The sequence below is a fragment of the Notothenia coriiceps genome, unplaced genomic scaffold (genome assembly GCF_000735185.1).
Source record: "Notothenia coriiceps isolate Sejong01 unplaced genomic scaffold, NC01 NC01_scaffold00032942, whole genome shotgun sequence".
In the NCBI taxonomy this organism is placed as follows: Eukaryota; Metazoa; Chordata; class Actinopteri; order Perciformes; family Nototheniidae; genus Notothenia; species Notothenia coriiceps.
Genome location: NW_011365643.1, coordinates 67,810 through 87,572, shown reverse-complemented (window position 1 = coordinate 87,572; position 19,763 = coordinate 67,810). Strand labels below are relative to the sequence as shown.

The window sequence follows — 19,763 nt, the reverse complement described above, 5'->3', positions numbered from 1 at the left end:
TTAAATAAAAAAATAACCTTAAGGGACAACTTGAATGCTTTTTTTTCTTTTAATGCATTGCATAAAGATCGGATCGGGAAAAATCGGTATCGGCAAATTGTCAAAATCAAATGATCGGAATCGGATCGGGAGCAAAAAAAGGTGATCGGGACATCCCTACACTGCTCTAATGATCACTTTGAGTACACACACACACACACACACACACACACACACACACACACACACACACACACACACACACACACACACAGCAGATCTGCAGTGCCAATTCTGCAAAGTGTCAGCCCTAGCATGTGATTTTCAGCTGATGCACAATGCTATTTTGAGATGCCACCACAATGACCTGCAGGGAAACAACGTGAGCCGAAGGAAACACTGACCAAATGGTGTCAGTTAGAGACAAATAAATGGACACAGGCACTTGCTTAAGACTCCCACAGCCTATATTAGAGATCTCACATGGGGTGGGAGTGTTTTCTCCCTCTCCTCCTTGGGTAATCTTGGGCGTGTCAGTACTATTCCTCCGTCTGTGGGATTACAGCTTGTGAAACAAAGGCACTTAATTACTGCTGAGGCCACAGCATCTTACAGTACATGTGTATGCGTGTGGCTATTGTTTCTTAATTCCCTGATCTCTGCACTATTTTCCTTATTTGCATTCCAATTTCTCTGTAGTGTTCTCAGGGCGTCCGCGGGGTCTTTAAAAAGTATTAGAAGTTGATAAATCAATTTAGGAAAAATGAAGCCTATTAAACGGCATTTTCCAAGGTATTACATTTTGTAGCTTGTTTTCAATAAGTATATAAATGGTCCAAAGAGGTTGTATTCTACAGTCTGCCTGAATGTAATCATTGCGTAGGTGTGTAGTGTGATTCTGTGTAGTTTATTTATGGCATCCTGTTGGATTTGACGTCATCTGAACAGGACATTGCACGCTCACTGCTTGATAGCGCGCGAAGGTCCGTTTACGCCATAACAACATCGTTATGGGGAAATGCAAGTCTGCGTCCAAATGGTTGGAAGATAAGGAGGAAGGACAATCAATACTGTATATAGTCAATGTGAGGTGAAGTGTGTCGCCAAGGTAACTGGTTAGAACTCCAAGTGGCAATGAGGTCTTAAAATGTATGGAAAGGGTCTTAAAAAAGGTCTTCAAAGGTTTTACATTTGACTTCAGGATTCCTGCGTATACCCTGGTTCTAGGCAGGCCTGATCATAATATAATCAGCTGGGTTACTTCTTCGGTTTTACTTGTTTTTAGCCACTGTTCACCATCGATTCATGTTCTCCATTACCAGATCACATCATAATGGATTTTCTGTGTTTCCTGGTGTCCTGGAGCCTCCCACTTCAAACAGATCCATTAGTCAGAACGGATCCATTAGAGCCCAAAAACAAAACAGGATCTTTCGGAGGGAGCATTCTCTGTGATTGAGGATGAAGGAAAGCCCTGTCCATGTGCATCCAGTGCCTCCATACCTCACCTGGTGCTAGGGTCACTGGCTCGGCCTCTTTGCAGCCTTCTGTAGTGCCTCTCCTGGTGTCTTATAGCTGGTGGCTTTCACAAAAGTGGTCTCCTTGTGAATTGTTATCGGCTGCGTTTAGTGCCCCTGGAAAAGAATCTCTTTCACAGCAAACAGAAAGACATTATGAACAAGAAGAACTGAAGAAGGCCCTCGGAGAAAACCCCAAGAGAGAACGCTCCGTTGTTGTAAATGGAAAACTTTTATGTTTCATCTTCTAAATGTGGTGGTGAGGCATAACTTCCTGGAACTGATCATTCCAGGATCGTTTCCAGTAGATATTGCACGCCAAGAAATACTGTTGTTCAGATTTTTTTTATAGCCTAAAATATGAATATCTGTAAACAAAACACCCAGCCAAACGGATGAGCATGAGCCACGCGTATTTGCTCAACAATTCAAATGACTGAGCATTAAAGGCAGGATGTAATGCGGGGACAAGGCATTGAGGGAGAAATAAGAGATATGAGGGAACATTGAGAGACGAGGAGCGCGTCCACCCCCCGCCTCCTCTGGTCAGCGGGGACACAACAGGTTCTTCGACTATGCTCTAAGGGGATTACACATATCACAGGCTTCATGTCAGAAAAATTAGTGTCAGTTTCTCACAGCGGCCCTCCTCCTCTCGCGCTGAGAAGGACAATCGGATAAACCGGGGAAGACTTCAGTTTCCTGAGTGTATTTCTCAGTAAGTCCCTTTTTAGATGGGATTCCTTTCTTGTGTTTTATTTACTTCCTTTTTCTGACCTTTGCATGGCCGCCGCCGCCCACACAGTCTGGCAGCTGACCCGACATTTCTTTAGCTGCTTTTCCCATGATCTCCCTACCTGATTGGTTTTTCTGGATTCCCAATACAGCCAGTCACACGCCATTGATCACGTCACTGAGCGCGGTGCTAGCTCCTGAAAGATGTCACTTGAGGTAGCATGAGTATAAAGCCTCTTCTCTGTGATGCTGGGGAGCAAGGGGCTTACATGAGAAACACACACACACACACACACACACACACACACACACACACACACACACACACACACACACACACACACACACATATCCCAAATCCCCAACATTCGTCCCTACGTAAATCAGCGATATTGTTTCTCGGTTTGAAGTGTTGATGTGGGACCGGAAAGCAATGGCTTGGATTACCACCAGGGCACTAGCTTCCTTATTTAGGGCGACTGGAGCCACGGGGATGTAATCTAAAATCGCCTTTACGAGGACAGTTACGACTCCTCTGGCGGCCGCAGCCTATAGGCAGCCACTCTCTATCTCACAGGCCGAGGATAGAGCGCCCATTGAGGGCAAAATGCAAATGTTACAGTGGTGAACGGAGGGGCCCACAACTGAAGCGGTATTCTGCCGAGGGGGTGGAAGACTGGCCCTCTGTGTCTGTGCCACCCACAGACACACAACAGTCATCACTCTGACCATTCAGCAGGCTGATGAGGGAGGCGGGGGGACAGCGTCTCTGCCAGTGACGAAGATGGCAGCGTTAAGCCCGGTCAGGGGAAGCTAATGCCAGCTATAAATGGACCATTTGGGCCAGTGTTCCCCTGTAAATGTGTTACTGTATATTCTGGGGGCGCTAATTATGTTTCTTAGTCCCAACTCCATGAGGGACTGCATTTAATAATGGCTCTTATTTGAATGTCTTGCCAAAATTGCATTGGTTTTTATCATAGCAATTGCTGGGACTTTAAATTTGACCATATATATATAAATTAGCACTTTGTACTGCTAGCTTACGAGAGATACTTCCTGCCTGTTGTGTCTGGTTAGCATAATGAACATTTCAATTCTTACCATGTCGAATGCTAGGTGTGGAAAGATGTCCAGATATTGAAAACATTGTTAGAGGCGAAAAACAAGGTCGGTCACTGGCATTTCGATATCATGTGGTCAGAGTGAATGTTTTCCCAAGTGCTTTTCTGTCTGCCCAGTTGCCATAGTTGGAGAGTTGCAGCACGATAGTTATGTTGTTTTTGGGCAGGAGAAATGTTGTACCCTCCTCAGCAGTCTGTCACTCTGTGGAAGGATTGGCTTATGTTGTTCTCATGCCAGTGTGTTTACTGTGGCAAAGGATTTTTCCCTTCCCTTTGCTAAAGATTTAGGGCACACATGCCAGCATAAACAGTTAAGGAATGCTAGTTTTTACTTGATATATTACTAAAACTATTAGTTGATTATGACAAATAGTTGTTTGTATATCTCTTGTAAAAATAAATAGACTTACCATCATTTTGTACTTATTCTTAGAAAAGGGTAACATTCACATACCAGCAGCAGGAATCTACATTTCAAAATAAAAGACTTTGGAATTTGTGCTCCATTGCCTGTTTTAGAGATAAAAAGAGCGGCTTTCCAGGAGTAATTATTGCGACCTAATTACAAGAAGTAAAAACAATTGAAAGAGCCTCGATGGGTAAAGTGAGTTTAATCCTAATCTGTTTATGAAATTATCCCCTTTTATCCCCTTCCCCTCTGGATCAACTCTAATACGGAGCACATTTCTAATTGATATCACTATTACTACTTGTGGAACTTGGCAAACAATAAGTGCTGTCTTGTTGAGCAATGGATTTGGGTATATCTGTCTTTGATCTCTCCTGCATTGTACTGCGACACAAGCAGATAATTATCCAATCCGAATCAAAGCAGTAATTAGTGTGTCCCGAAGCATGGATCATAGCATTTTAGCACGAGGGCAACGGCGCAGCCTACAATAAGAGTTGCCATGCAAGCGACCCCGCTGAAAGGTATAATATCACCACGTAACTATGGCTACAAACCGGCGGCTGGTGCGTGAATCACAGAGGTGCCTTGGTGCTTTCAAAGATCCTTTTCATAGACGGCTTCTCGGAGGTAATGCCTGTGATGAATGGATTTCTGCTCCGAGTGGGTGGCTTAGACACAAGGAACAGTGTGTGTGTCTTTTTCCGTAGGTGTTTGTGTGTCTGCCACCCTCTCGAAAAGATAAGGGGTTGTAACCAGACAAGGCCACGCCGTTGTCATCAGCCACGCTCGCAGGTTTTTTTAGCACCGTGAGTAGCTTTGAATCGCCAAGCATCGCAGGGAAACACCTCAGACTGCAGCCTGGATCCTTCATGGACATCACCAATGTTTGGCACTGCCAGTTCTTGATATTGGCTCTTCCATGTTTTATCAAAGCATTAGTTACTCCTGCCATAAAGCAGATGTTGGATTTTCACCCTGACTTGGAGCTAATCACAAAGACGTGCCGTGGGTGAAAGCTTTCTAACTGCTGTGCAGAGTACCAATAAATTAACACCTCCCTACTGTTTAATGAAGGCACAATAATATGTGTGTGTGGGTGGGGGTTTTTATCAGCATTGTTACTGTATGACAGCTGGGAACACCAGGATGTCTTTGGTAGGATAGGATTATCCCAGAATACAGCCTTGGACTACCTGACCTCATATCTGTAGTACGGACGCAGCTCAAATTCTCCTGAAATCTCCTCTTTTGTATTCTACACCTCCAAAGGATATGGGCCATTGCTGATCTCCTTTAACCATATTAATAGCAAATCCATATCCCCTCACCCTTAGACTCTGCGGAGCCTGGTAAAACACACTGTTAATAACACTGTATGTGACACTTTAACATGTTGAAAGTGAGGTTATAGGACGCCGGTGATTGTTGACGTAATCCAATTTCAGAGTCTAATAAACCGGACTTCCTGGATCATTTCACCGTTTCACGTGTTCATATAGAACCTATTAGGAAAAGTGGATTGAAGATGCAGCAGTGATCCTTGGGGGTTGGTAATAACATACCCCCACCAGTGCAGACCTGTGTGTTGCTATTTCCAGCCTGAACGCCCACTAACCTTTGACTCATCTACTCTTATTTCCACTGTAACATCCTCTAATCGTCAGTGTTATGAATAGATAAATATATATGAATGCTACCTTTTTAATGTTTGACAGTTAGACACTTTAGGATTGAACTCAATATTCCTGCCACTGTAGATGTGTGATGGTTCTTCAAACTGTGTACTAGCTTTTTGAGGGAAATCAATTTACTGCAATTAATGGGCGTTCAAATCATTGAAAGCTGCTCTGAATTCCTCGCCCTGTTAGAAATGCCATTACCACGACAGTCTTAGCAAAGGTGCTTAATTTATTTGCTTTTTCAAATCTAAACTAGACAAAAAGAACGGCCGAAGACAAATCAAACCTAATTTATGCGAAGAACTTGCACAATGCTTGCAGCAGATCATAAATGCGTAAGTGATAAAAGCCTCTAAAACTAAGTTGGACGGGATGAAAGGAGACGGTTTTACGAGTCTGAGGCTTGCACTTAGTGCGACAGCGCCTGTGCGTTAGGAAACACTCTCTTCTCCGTTTACTTCATCAATTTAAATGGAGAATAATGATGAGCAATTGCCAAAAGCACCTGCCACTCACAGGTTATAGATGAACTGGATATGGAGCAAAAGGGGGAACGTTATGGCTTCACTTTGAGTCCACATAAGTGAGTGTTTGCACGTGCAAGGCCTCTTTTATTTGTGTCCGTGTATGTCTGGGATCTCTGCGTGGCGCGCGGTGGATGCTGTGCTTCCCTGCAGACTCAGTTTGGGATGCCGTCCAGAGCAGCACCAGCTCTCTCTCTCTCTCTCTCTCTCTCTCACACACACTCACACTCTATCACACCCGCCCACACAGTTTCTCCTGCACACACACGCTCTGTTACACCTGCCTACGCATTCTTTCTCGTGGGTGTAGACAAACAAGACATACACACACTTATCTCGGTGGTGGTGCACACGGCTCCAATTAGTTTGCACGCCTCTGAGGTTTTCAGTTTGCGGGGGTCCATGCTAAGGTTCCTCTGGTCTGGACAGGGCTTCACACAACTGTTTATCTACACACCTGTGCACAGTGTGTGTGTGGGGGTGACGTTTTGATGTGATTTAATATGCATATGTGTGGGCAGGTGAGATTTTATGCACGTGAACCGTTGGGGGGGGTTATCAGTGGTTCGTTGCAGCTTCAACCCCCCGCAGGCAGAACACCTTAATATCATGTCTTTGTGTGTTTATCCATGTGAACAGAAGCATTACAAAGAAGCCTACAGCCTTAATATCCTTTATGGCAGGTACAATAAAATCATTTGTAACAAACAGTGTTTTTGATGTACGGTTTGGAGGCTTTAATATATGTGAGGAAGAAAAGGATAGCCAGCTTTTATTACTTTTTCCTTTGATGAGACTTGAGGATTATTGGTTGTTTACAATGGGAGCCAGGCTTTATTAAAAGTCCTCGTCTGTTTGCCTGCCCACCTCATGTACCAAAACAAAGCTCTCAGTGTGGCTATATGGACTCAAACAGGTTGAGGAGCTCCTTCAAATCCCCGAAGCGTGGTGAGTGACACTCTGGGCTCTCAAGCCTTTGTGTTAACAGGAATAATCCATATTGTGCTTTTATTCATTTGCATCAAAAACCATGGGATGTGTTCCAGATAAGAGCTTTACTTAGAATAGTATGAAAAGAATAATGTATTTATTTTATACATTTCTTTTCATGTTGCTGCTCGAGAGCTTAAACTCTGTTTGCAATGATTAAAAACCACATTGTTTTTTTACCATAACAATCAATATTGGGTCATCAAATTAAGGTTGATTTAATAGATGCAGAGAAAAGAGAAAAGAAAAGCACAGGTGTATTCAATAATATTAACAAGGGCTCTGGTCCCCAGTTACCCAGAAGGCCATGCCAGCCAGTCGTTATTAATGTTATTAATTCAAGCTGTGTGTTTCCTGTTTCGACAGGAGAGTATTTATAGCCTGTTTGAGATCGTCTTACTATCAGGATATTATCTGGTGACTTTTACTATGAGAGAAAATGGTAGAAATGGTTATTATGGTATTGTGGAGTTACGGGATGGAGCTCCTCATGCTACACTGATTCTTATTCAGCTTCACCTCCCTCTGCCCTCCTTCACATTCACCCTGCCATGGCGGCCATGTCACCTCCTCCCCTTTTGTCTTCCTGGCCTTTCCCTGTTGTCTCCCCTCTGTAGTAGCTCAGACTACTCCACATGTCTTCCACCTCTCCTCTCCTCACCTTTACTCTCCAGTCTCTTGCACCACTACCCCTCACTGTGTGGCTCCCTCCTGAACTCCTTCCTCTCTTCCGCCCACTCATCACAATAAGCACCGCGTTGAGGATCCATATTGAATTATCGTGTTTGCCATTAGCCTCTGGGTTGATGGTGTAATTACCTCCATTCAGCAGGGTCCCTGTAAGCCTGACCCCGCCAACCCTGCATTTGCATTTCCACGGAGAACACTGGGTGACCTGTGCAACCAGAGATTTGGTCACGATGGGGAGAGTAGAGCTCCAGCCTTTGTCCACCTCTCCTCATTTCCATGTCAGTGTGCCCAAGGTGCAGGCAGGAGTAAGAACCGGAGTTAACAAGCTAGAAATACTTTATTGCCGAGGGCTACTTGCTGCCGTCACTGGATCAAAACAAACATTCCTTAATTCATTTTTCAATCTTTCCAAGTATGAATATGTATGCTGCCTTCGAGCACTTGATGCTCTGAGTCCGTGTCAAAATCAATGCCCAAAAATCTGCCACATCCCCGGGCAGACGCACAATCTGTTCATTCAAAATTAAAATATATTCTGTTGATCAGAGACTTGAATTGTTCAGATTGTTAAGAACCTTTGTTTTTCTCTCCCCCCGCCCAGGGCCGTTGCACACGAGAAAACTGCAAATACCTCCACCCGCCCGCTCACCTGAAGACCCAGCTGGAGATCAACGGGCGAAATAACCTGATCCAGCAGAAGACAGCGGCGGCCATGTTGTCTCAACAGATGCAGTTCATGATCCCCGGCACCACCATGCAACCCATGGTTAGTCAGTGTCCACGCAACGTGACTCACTAGGAAAATAGCTGTTGTTGTGCTGCACTGCTCAAAGTGTTGCTCTGTTGAATAAGACGTTATGAAGCTTTCATTATGCCTGTGTCATCATCAGCAGTGCATGATTCACTGAAAGAAAATCGTATTTTATTAGATGCCATGATGTTACCGCTTTTCTCTCAGATTACCTTGTTCTCAGATAACATCTCTAGGGAGCTCACGCATTTGTTTTTAAGTTATTGAGATGGCCTTGAGCAAAAGCACAAATCTCCCAGACTCCTCTCCGGGAGTCGCTCTGCAGTCAGGCTGTGGGTGCACTGGGCAGCTGCCAGGTGTGAACGTGTTTAACTGCATCAATGTAACGCTGGGTGAAGCCGAAAAAGAACATGCTCACTCAGCAAAACCTTCCCTGGGATTCATAGAGGTTAAAAAACCCTCTTCTCTTGTTTCTACCTTCCTCTTCTCTCTGAAACCTATTCCTCTCTGTTCCCCTGGCTCTTTCTCTCTACCTGTCACACCCTCTCCCCCACCTCACCTCTCGCTCATTTGTCTCTCCTTCCTCCAACTTCTCTACCCTCTTTCTGCCTTTCACCTTCCATTCCCCATTGTCCCCTCCCTACATTCATCATTTTTACATCAGCCATTTCTTTCGTCCCTGACTACCTTTTTTCAATCAAACAAAAAAAAGGACAGAATATTTGAAAGCAGCTCGAATAATTTGCGGTCTTTCTCTCCCTGTGAAGCAGACGTTTCCAATGAGCCAGGGCCTTGGATCCGGCGGTTTGAGCTACGCCCCCTACCTGACCCCCATGTCCCACAGTATGGGCCTGGTGCCCACAGACATCCTTCCCAGCAGCCCCTGCATGGTTCCCGGCAGCCCGCCCATCTCCATGAGCGGCTCTTCCTCCAACCAGAAACTGCTGCGTACCGACAAGCTGGAGGTGACACAACTAATCACAGCATCTCTTTCTCTCATACACACAAGAAGAGCATGACAGCTTATCATACCTAGTGATGTCGTGGAGAGTCCTGAAGTGTAATTATGATGAAACCTGTGATTATGGGTGTGAGATATGTGCGACTAATGACTATTATTCATAGCTCTGAAGTATTTACAGGGCCATAAGGGTTAAGTACAATAGTCACAAATACATTTCTCTTAAAGGTTTCACTCATTCTGTGTCGTAAATACCGAAACAAAAAAAAGAAGCTGGGTACCAAAGGAGTTGGCATGGCAACAAATACGCACATCCTTAACCTTTGAAGAACGTTTTGAATGCAACCACTTGTTGTGTAATTACCTAAAGCAAGTTTTCTGATGCATGAGAGTAATCATTGACCTAAAGGCATCAATTTAGGAGTTGTCTTTGAATACGTCATAAAAAGGCCCTCGAACTGCAGTACAGAAATAATTGAAGTATCAGAAACATAACGCGAAAAAAAAGGCCTACAGTAATTAAGGTTTGATATTGCTCAACGCAAACTGGTACTTGCTAGACAGCGGCAGTAAAGAATGGTTCAATTACGACAACTTCAACGTCCTCCATCTGCCCCTCGGCAAACGACACTCGTTTTTTTCCGAATATATTTTTGGAAGCTAAACAATAATCTCCCTAAGACCTGGAGGTGATGCGTAGGTGTGCGCCTGTATGTGTTTTTCTCCGGGAGTGCTATCACTTAGCAACTGAATGAAGTTGGCTCTAATGAAACAGTATCCCTGTGAGACACGTATACACTCCCACTCAAAAAGCAGCATGCGTGTGTACATGCGTTTCAGTCCCAGAGTGCAAGTCAAAAGCAGATCCCCATGTGATTATGCCCGGCCATGAGCGGTTGAGCACGGACTGGTTCAGTGACTCCACAATCATTTTGTTTGGCACACATTGCACTTAAGTTTCACGCTGTTCAGACCTTTTTATACCTTTTATAGCATGCGCTTAAAAACATGGGATTTTTACATCTGATGCAGCAGAACAAAGTAAATCCTTACTGTTTTAAGAAAGACATCGTGCAGGATTTTTCTCCTATTTCTTTTGTAAAAATAGTACACATGGTTTGAAAGCGTGAACTGTGAAGTATGGAAATATGTGTCAGGATTCCTATTTTTAACGTCAAATACTTCCAAAAACATCAATTATCTTGGAGATTTTAATGGCTGCCTGCTGTACTAGTTGGTTGATCAAGCACTACACCAAAACAATTTAATTAGAAGCAGCCAGCGTGTTAAATAATGTTTTGTGACGTGTTCTGGAAGCTCAAGTATTCACATTTGTATATCTCTCTCTGCTTATTTCTTTGCCTTCTCTTTCTTGCGCATCCCTACATCCCTACATCTGTGTGTCTGTCCACGTCTGCGTGTTTCTTTCGCCCACCTCTCGCTCCCAGGTGTGCCGTGAGTTTCAGCGAGGCAACTGCGCCCGCGGAGAGACCGACTGCCGCTTCGCCCACCCGAGCGACAGCCCCATGATCGACACCAGCGACAACACGGTCACCGTCTGCATGGACTACATCAAGAGCCGATGCTCCCGCGAGAAGTGCAAGTACTTCCACCCCCCCGCCCACCTGCAGGCCAAGATAAAGGCCGCCCAGCACCAGGCCAACCAGACAGCTGTGGCCGCGCAAGCCGCCGCCACGGCTGCAGCCATGGTGAGAGCTCAGCACTACAGCCGGCCTACTCTACACTCATATTGGTCCTTGTAGTAGCCAGACAAATATTTACAGAGCAGTGCTTATAGAGAGTACAGTTTACCTTGAAATTCCAACAAGAGCTTATCCTTTCATTGTGATATCCAGTGAGGCTTTATATCGCACCGAATAAACAAGTTATTATGGGGGGGGTGAAAGAGCGAGTAAACACGATTAATGCATTATTTTCACACAAATTACTTTAATATCGGCACCATTTTTAAATTGGAGATCATACGTCATTGTGTGGTGATCTCTTGGCTAATTGTACACACGTAACCACACTCTGAATACACGTGACATTATCACAAATCATCCCGGCTTACACCATATGTGTGCACACATGCTGTCGCCGGTGACACCCACAGTAACATAAAATGTGGAGCGCTGCTTTATTGCTGTATAAAACATACCCGCCTGTGCTGGTTCATTCTAGTGGACTCCGGCGTACTCTTCACCAACAATAGCCGAGGCCGTCGTTTACAATAATCAGGGTTTAGTTAGACCTATGTGCATCCGTATAATGTCGCAAGAACAATCTGTTATTATCTCACCGCAGTATGCTTTTATTTTCCAATGCCCTTGGTTCATACAGAGACAATGTGCTGGCTCACCCCCCATCCCACCTCCCCTCCCTGCTCTCAATGATAAGTGCGGCTCTCTGCAGATCAGTGTAAATTGAATCGGGGATGGATGAGGATGTAGCCTCACGGGCGGGGTTTACCCTCCTCTGCCTTTAGTTGGAGAAAATCCCATGACATGCTGAGGAAGAGACAGACAGAAGGGTTTGGCAGTGTGTGTGTCCCCCTCCCCAGGCTGAGTGGCTGCTGCACTCGCACACCTTGTACTGCGCCAGTGTGTTTTCTCCTTCCATGGCATGGGCATGCTTTATGCACATACCTCTTGTCATTGGCTGGCTCCATCGCTGCTTGCTCTCTTTGTCCTTCCTCCATAAGTCCATGCAGTGCCAATGACGAGTCGACAGGTCAATTTTGTAGCAGAAAAGCAGGGAAACAAGAACGAATTGGAACACACATAAATAAAAGACAGCCTGAGACCCAGAAGCGCTGTCACCTGACGTTGACCCCGTCTGTTTTCTTAAAGGAGAACTTTAGCTCAACAACTTCCCCACCAGGTGCACAATGCTCAGTCAAAAAGCACTAAATCGTCCCTGTGCATTCTTTACAATCCTGAGCCTCTCCTTACTCCTCTTGTGTTCCTCATATGCCCCACTTTATTAACTTTATGACCCAATTTGCCATCAGCAGTTACTGGCTTTTCCAGAGGGGAGCTGGGTTAACCTTAGGACAATGAGTTGTTTAGCCAGCACCTTAATCCAATTTTCTTTTAGCCCTTAGCCTAAGCTTAAGCACCTTTTGTTGAAGCGGAGCCCCATAAAACCTGTATTGCTGCACTGCTGCAAATAGGTAATATCATTATCCATAATTCACTTTATTTTTTTTAAGCAAATAGGCTAAAGTGTGCTGTAGATAAGGTTACACATGAACTGATACAGTTACAGTAAGAAGATCCTATTATGGAGATTATGTTGTTTTACTGTTCCACATTATGTGTTGCTTGCCATGCTGTAATCTTCTCCCTCATTGCAAGTGGAATGCGGTCATCTCTGCTTTTCATGTCACTTTAATTGGCCATCTTCCATTTGCACTAACCAGGGTGTTTAAGTGTGTTAACACTGCAGCAATGCATTGTCGCTCTTTATAATGTCATATACCAGTAGAGTATCTGCATACATTAAGCAAGAGGCTTGTGCATGGACCCCTCTAATGCTGTGCTCATCACATCCATGTCATCTTTTTTTTTTTCTCAGCAGTGACGGATGTACGTTTTTTAATAAATGAACAGTTACTACCTCGTTAGGGTTAGCTTCATACTAATGTAAAACGCTTCTAGGTCTTAAGATACTTGCTGTTTCTAGGAGGAATGTAAGAATAAACAGAACTCCACATTCTGTGATTATGACTCTCATTGTGTCACCTCCCCAAGTTCATTGATCACACTAACAAGCCACACGGTTTAGTTTAGGGTTTAAAGCACTAGACGTGAATTGACACCACCATAAATAAGTATTTGATCTGCTTTTAATCGGCTGGTTGGGACTAAAAATCTGCCTATAAAAATATGTCCACTTGTGAGGGCAGAGTTTATTATTTGAGGGGCTTTGACCAGAGCTCGCTCCCATCCAGACGGGTGTGTTAGACCTTTCTCTCGGCCCAAAGCACCTCCAGAAGCACTGTAATCATTGTGTGTGTAGCACCCTACCTGTGTGAAGTGTCAGCTTATTATCTGAATCAGTTGTGTTTACTGCATTTTCTTCTACCGAAATTAAACTTATTTACTTACTATAACTAAATGCTTACCCAGTAGTTTTGAAATACATCATAGAAACTTGCTTTTTGTTAACCGAAAGATAATATAGATGCTTTTTTTTTGCTTTTTATACTAATTCAAAAAAGGTAGTTTTCTTTGAAGTAAACAAAACAGTTTTTTGTTTATGTGCATGCCTATTGTTTTGTATGTGGTATACTTGCATTCAGATTATTTTTGTTTTTGTTTTTTTCCTTCTCACCTATCCACAATGCAATGCTGTCCCCCATGACGCACCTCTGCTTGCTGTTACCTGTATGTTAATACGCTTGAATCCCATTGGCCCACTGCCATCATGTGCTCGCTGCCTGCTAATTAAAGACTCAGTCGACTGCCAAAGCAATGAAGCGACCCCTCGAGGCAACTGTAGACCTGGTACTTTGACCTTTCACCTTTTGCTTTGCATGTAGCTTCTTTAATTGTACTGTAGCCACTCACACAATTTAAGTTGGCTCTCTTGTTTTTTGTGAAACCCTGTAAAATTCTAAATATTTTTGATCACAAGTAGCAATTCTAGATTGTACTGTACATGTATTAATGTAATGTTAAATTAATTTCTGTAATGTGTTATTGATTGCCTTGCTATGGTGTAGTTTCTCATTGTCCTTGTGATAGTTACAGCAAGCTTCCATTTGTGCCTTGTTGTGCTGTGCTTAGACAAATAACACATTTGCAAATATCACACTTGTGTAAGTATGCAGATCAAATCTTGTGTGTGTGTGTGTGTGTGTGTGTGTGTGTGTGTGTGTGTGTGTGTGTGTGTGTGTTTCGGTGTCCAGGCGTTCCCCCACGGCATCCTCCAGCCCCTACCAAAGAGACAAGCGATGGAGAAGTGTAACGGCTCGCTGTTCAACCCCAGTGTTTTGCACTACCAGCAGGCCCTGGCCAACGCACAGCTCCAGCAGCCCGCTTTCTTTCCCACAGGTAAGAGCGCCTCCAAACACAGAGGCACTCATCTAGAGCATGCAAACGCACAGAAACACCCACTGAATGTGCTTATCTAACCTCATCACAAATGTATCTTATTGTGCTAAGATCACCACTCATGATCGGTTTCGTGAGTTTAGTCCTAGATTTTCTTTTGATAAGTTTGAGTGACGTACATAAAAGTTCCTGCTATGAAAGTGTGTGTTAATGTTCCAAATATTCACTGTGCCAGCCCTAAACTTTGATTTAATTCCTGCCATTATACCACGTAGTGTCTGCCAGACTGAAGGGCAGTGCAGGCTTTGATCAGAGCCATAAAAAATATGAAATATTAAAACTTGGATTCGATGCACCTTTCTCAACCGTAGCACCAAAAGATACCAGAGGAGAAAAACAAGCCCAGTTGTTTCTAATGATAAGGAGGCTTTTAAGAGGAAAAGTGATTTATGTTTTGAGGTGCAATCTTCTCGGTGCGTCAATATCGGGAAAAAAAGGACAATTTTAAAAGAGCAATCGTCTTCTAGTCACTTGCTAAAATGACGTACAGGCCTGTAGCCACACTGAGTCATGAGGATGAGACTCCCATCCCTCACTCCACATTTTACCTGCTCGTTTGGTTTGCCTGTTATTTGAGATGCCTGACAGCCCCTGCTCTCTCCCTTCCTCCCCTCCCCCTCAGTATCAGTGTGTGGGAAGTAGCCCTGGGTTAAAGTCGTGTTTGCACATAATGTTATTACAGATCGGCTCGGTTTCAGATTGGTGGAGATTGAAAAACAACAATAGGAAGCAGATATATAAGGTTGACTGTAGTGACACGGAACTTTGATATTTTCCTACACCACAATTATGTTATTTGCATCGGTTTTGTGGCACCAAACTTTATGAGAAAGTACGAATATACAAAAGAATATTCCCTTTTTTAAATAATGTGTAAGAACATAGGCTTTGCTGCTTGTGGATCAGCAGAACAATGTGTATCAACTTTATTAACAGAAGTACAACAAATCACACTCTCAGATACGTAAATGACTGATTATTCATCATTTACTCCACATCTGTGAGCCAATAATCATTGATCCAGCTTTGCCAACATATTATACATTATTTCAGAACCGTATACTTTAGTTTGCTTTATGTTTGTTTAACAGCATTTCCTCACTTATGCTATAACTGAATAAGGGGACTCCTCTGCTTGCTCCTGCATTCACGGCTCCACTGTAGCATCCACTGTAGACCTTTTTATTTTGGTCTTGTCTAACTTTGTTGATATCCTCCCTCTCAATTAACCCATTTATTTCCTCCTCCTCTCTCTCTCTCTCTCTCCCTCTCTGTCTCCCCCCTCTCCCTCTCTGTCTTTCTCTGCATGAACACAACAGGGTCAGTCTTGTGCATGACACCTACTAGCGGTCTTGGTAGGTCTTGCCCTTCCCTTTGCTCTCTCACACACACTGTATGATGTATGGGGGTGGGGGGGTCGCGGGCAATATCTGCAACGCTTGCAGGTGAGACAATAGGTCACCGCATTTCCACCTGTGGCACTGGTGGTAAACCTGGAAATGTCTATTTGTTTGTCCTGGGATAATATATGGAAAACACTTCTTTTTTTTTGTGTCACCTGAAAGAGTTGTGACTTTCTTCCCCTCCTGACCTACTCGCTAATGTTTATACATGATGAAGATGGTAGATAGAATACTGTAGGATAGCTACTGTCTGTTTGCTGTGCTGTGTTGATCAGGAAATTGAAATCAGTTTCCCAGAGAAGTTATTCCACAGCCGGAGTATTTTTCTCCGCTAAAAGGGGATTGGAATTACAAGAAGTCCGCAATAATTGGAAATGGATGACAAGGAATAATGATTGTAAGCGTAATCTCTGTCAGAGGAGCATGTTTTTGGCATGGAGTAGCTGCCTGGCGTCTTCCTGCTTGTCAGCCCACATGAATTAGAAAAACAAAATTTCCATCCCCGCTGCCAGAAAAACGCCATTGATTCATTGTAATTGGTGTCTTGCGCGCTCAACTTCTCTGGGAAAAACTGCAAACTGATTCTCCGTATACATTTCCTTACTTGTGATTGTAATCAGCTTCTCTCCTCTTGTTTTTGTTTGTTTTTTCTCCCATGCTCTTTCTCTCTCTCTCTCTCTTCCTTTCTTTCTGTCCTCCTTGCTTTGCATTGTGAATGGGTGCATGCCATCTGCCGGTGTAAACTTAACGATGGCTTGCTGGCTCTCTGTAACATCCTGCCCACCATCAACAACATCTACGACAACAAACGCATCACAACTGTTGCCCTGGTTACCATAATGCTACCTTTCCATTGCTACCACCTCCTTCCCTCTCCCCCAATTCCTCCACCTCCTCCTCCTCCTCCTTTCCCACCCTGAAAACATAGTCCCAATGATGTACAGTGCTTCGCCTGCTACTGTCTCTGCAGCAACAACTCCTGCCACAAGTGTCCCCTACGCAGCAACAGCACCAGCCAATCAGGTTTGCTCCTTTTAAAGCTTTCTTTCATCAGTCCCTGGAGCTCTGAATAAGTACTAGCCTCTAATAGTCGGCTGCAATAACCTGCAGCTGAGCCCCCCCCCCTCCTCAACCAAACATCCGCCCGCACTGGGCATGAGAGCCTGTATTTTCCAGAGCTACCGTTGCTCATATTTCTTGTAAAACATCACAACAAGCACTTCTTCAGAGCTCCCACATTTGCAGAGTAGTATTTGTGTTGCACTACTTCCTGGTTTTGTTTTGCATGTTCTGTTTTAAGTTTCCACTTTTCTCGTTGTTGTCAAATAAGCCTCTTCATCTGCAATAGAGGGCATCATCTGTACTGCTTGTGTGCTAAGCAAACACACATGCTTAAGCAAACACATACAGGCCATGTTGGATTTTTCCACCCACTTCACCTTTTTACCTTTTTCTGGACGCGGGATAAAAAGGGCGAATAAATCATGTGAGGGAACGATAGTGTCAGAGTGAGACAGACACAGGAAAAATGATCACAGAGGCTGTCTAAAAATGGCCTCTGATCGGCTCTCCTGTTGCTGCGTGTCAGCAGGAGCAAGGGAAGCAGGGCCAGGTTTGAATGCCACAGTGACGCATGCGTGGAAATGTCTGCACAATGCTTGCGCCCCGGCCTCACGCAGCTGGTAATCATTTACTGGTAGTACGCTATGTAGAGGTGCCTTGAGGACACGCAGATGAACAGATTAGAAGTGTTCCACAGGTACACATGTGCCATTACTGGAAAACAACCACACTATCAGCGGGGGAAGAATTGGCCACATTTGTATCATTGTTTGTCAGAGGCAGTTGGGATGAGTATAAATTGACTTTAATGTATTCATTTTATTCAAAAACAAATGCAAGCATGATGGAGACATGTGAAATGGCACACTAAAGGGAGCTTTAGAATAAATAAGGGCCAAGACACTCAACATCATCATTAGTTAACACAAAAATGTTCTTTATTTGTGCCCTAAATGGACAGAAAAACTTAAATTACAATTTTAAACCTTTAAAAATAAAAAAAGAACTCTTATATCCCATTTTGAATAATAAAAAAGATGAGAGCGGAAGGATGGTGTAAAAAAAAAAAAAAATGACGGGCTCATTTTCAAATTTAAAAACAATAAAGTTAATCGTTGTTCCATCGTAAACGGATGATCCGGCCCGGTACCTTGCTCTTTATTGCCCCTCACAGGCCAGCAGTGTGTGCACTTCCTGCGAGACACCATCCCTTCCTGTAATTGGCATGCAGCAGCAGTAGCAGCAGGAAGCAGAGCTGCTCTTTAAAGATGCATGTGGGACAAGGAGAAACACTGACGTCAGCCTCGCTGTCTGTCTCCGTCTGCTCCCCCCATCCACCACACTGCACAAAGATCACTCCAGCTAGGACACAGTTAACACGTCTCATCACGAGCTGTACTGGGCGGAGGGCATGCCTTGTTTACTACATCTTATGGTCCTTCAGAATAAACACCCAGAATTTGTTTTTTGTAAATACATGACGTCGTTGTTTCCTGAAAACCAAACCTGTCTGTCAGAATCTATGAGGTGCAAACCCTGAGATTGTGCTAACGAAGCATTAGCCTTTGGCATCGCCTTGATTGTTTTGTGGCTTTTTTGAGTTGATTTGGACTTAGTGAGGGGAATAAAATTGGCATAGTGATATTAATACTTCTGTATCTGGAGCTATAGGCCTGTGTTTTGGTCCCCTCTCAGACGTAGGTTAAAAAAGACACACACATGCTTTGAGGAACAGGATGTTGCAGACACATTAAGAGGTTCAGAGTCTGGTCAACTCTCCACAGTCTGAGCTGTGACATGACAAGCAAGAACCAATCACATCATCATGTTCCAGCTCATATTAACCATGTGCTAGGAACTGGTGTCTCTTACTGGTAACGTTGCAGCGCCCTCTAATGTCAGAATATGGCATTACATGACATGCTTTGCAGGCTGTGTGTGATCCACCTAGATAGAAAGATATGTTTATTTGTATTAAACATAATTTAGAGACTGTATGTATTTTAGAACATTTAATCCTCCATCTTCGCCTAGGCTGAAACATGCTGTTAGTAAATCTGCAGCATAGGACCTGCGAACAGTCCCTGGTGTTTGTTTTCACCCACCTGTGGTGCCAGACGGGTGGAGTGTAACATATTTTCACACTGCACACCACACACTCTCCACCTGCAGCGTCCTTCTGTGATGTGTGATGCGACCAGTGGCTTCTGTCCTTTGCTGACTCTCTATTGTATATTAACACTCACCATGCTGCAGGGCTTTGTTCTGGCTGCTAGGGGCAACCACATAATGGCAGCTACCTGTCCTCCCCCCATGAACAATCTGTCCCTCTTCTTCTCTCTTTCTCTTCGTTGTGTGTTGGGTCAGTGTTTATCTCCCAAAGAGAGAATACACACAGACGTGGCTGGACCTAGGTCAAATACTATTTGCAAATCCGGAGAAGCTTTGGCTCCAATTTGTATGAAACATCAGGGACCTTCACCATAAACACAGAAAATGATAATATGTCTCAACAAACCACATTTTGTCAAATGTCTAAAGGCAAACATTTGTATGTGAGTCTGGAATGGCCAAAAATGGTCCTGACTGCATCTCACTGCCTTCCGGATGTCTTTCTCTCCACAACCCTTTAGAGCAGGGGCGTCCAAACTACGGCCCGGGGGCCAAATGCGGCCCAAGGTCCATTTTGAATCGGCCCTCAGCAAATTCAAAAAGTATAATGGATTATGACCCAAATGAAACTTGAGCTTGTCTTATATTGTACTTCTTAAATATATCTGTATACACACATTAGTGTTTATGTGTTAGGAAGCCCA

At 44.0% G+C, this 19,763-nt stretch overlaps 1 protein-coding gene across 10 annotated transcripts in view; it reads left to right on the top strand.

Moving 5' to 3' along the window:
• Positions 1–17,816, top strand: part of LOC104961228 (muscleblind-like protein 2a) — a 39,130-nt gene extending 21,314 nt beyond the window's left edge. For 4 of the 10 annotated variants that reach the window (XM_010789474.1, XM_010789472.1, XM_010789475.1 and 1 more), the window contains 7 exons: positions 8,252–8,416; positions 9,169–9,366; positions 10,811–11,071; positions 13,820–13,873; positions 14,278–14,422; positions 15,802–15,837; positions 16,814–17,815. In XM_010789474.1, the coding sequence (XP_010787776.1) occupies positions 8,252–8,416; positions 9,169–9,366; positions 10,811–11,071; positions 13,820–13,873; positions 14,278–14,422; positions 15,802–15,837; positions 16,814–16,923 (969 nt within the window). In that variant the 3' untranslated portion in view covers positions 16,924–17,815. Of the gene's footprint in view, positions 1–8,251; positions 8,417–9,168; positions 9,367–10,810; positions 11,072–13,819; positions 13,874–14,277; positions 14,423–15,801; positions 15,838–16,813 lie in introns of all 10 variants that reach the window. The other 6 variants (XM_010789477.1, XM_010789480.1, XM_010789478.1 and 3 more) reach the window with 6 other exon arrangements.
• Positions 17,817–19,763: the final 1,947 nt, after the last annotated feature.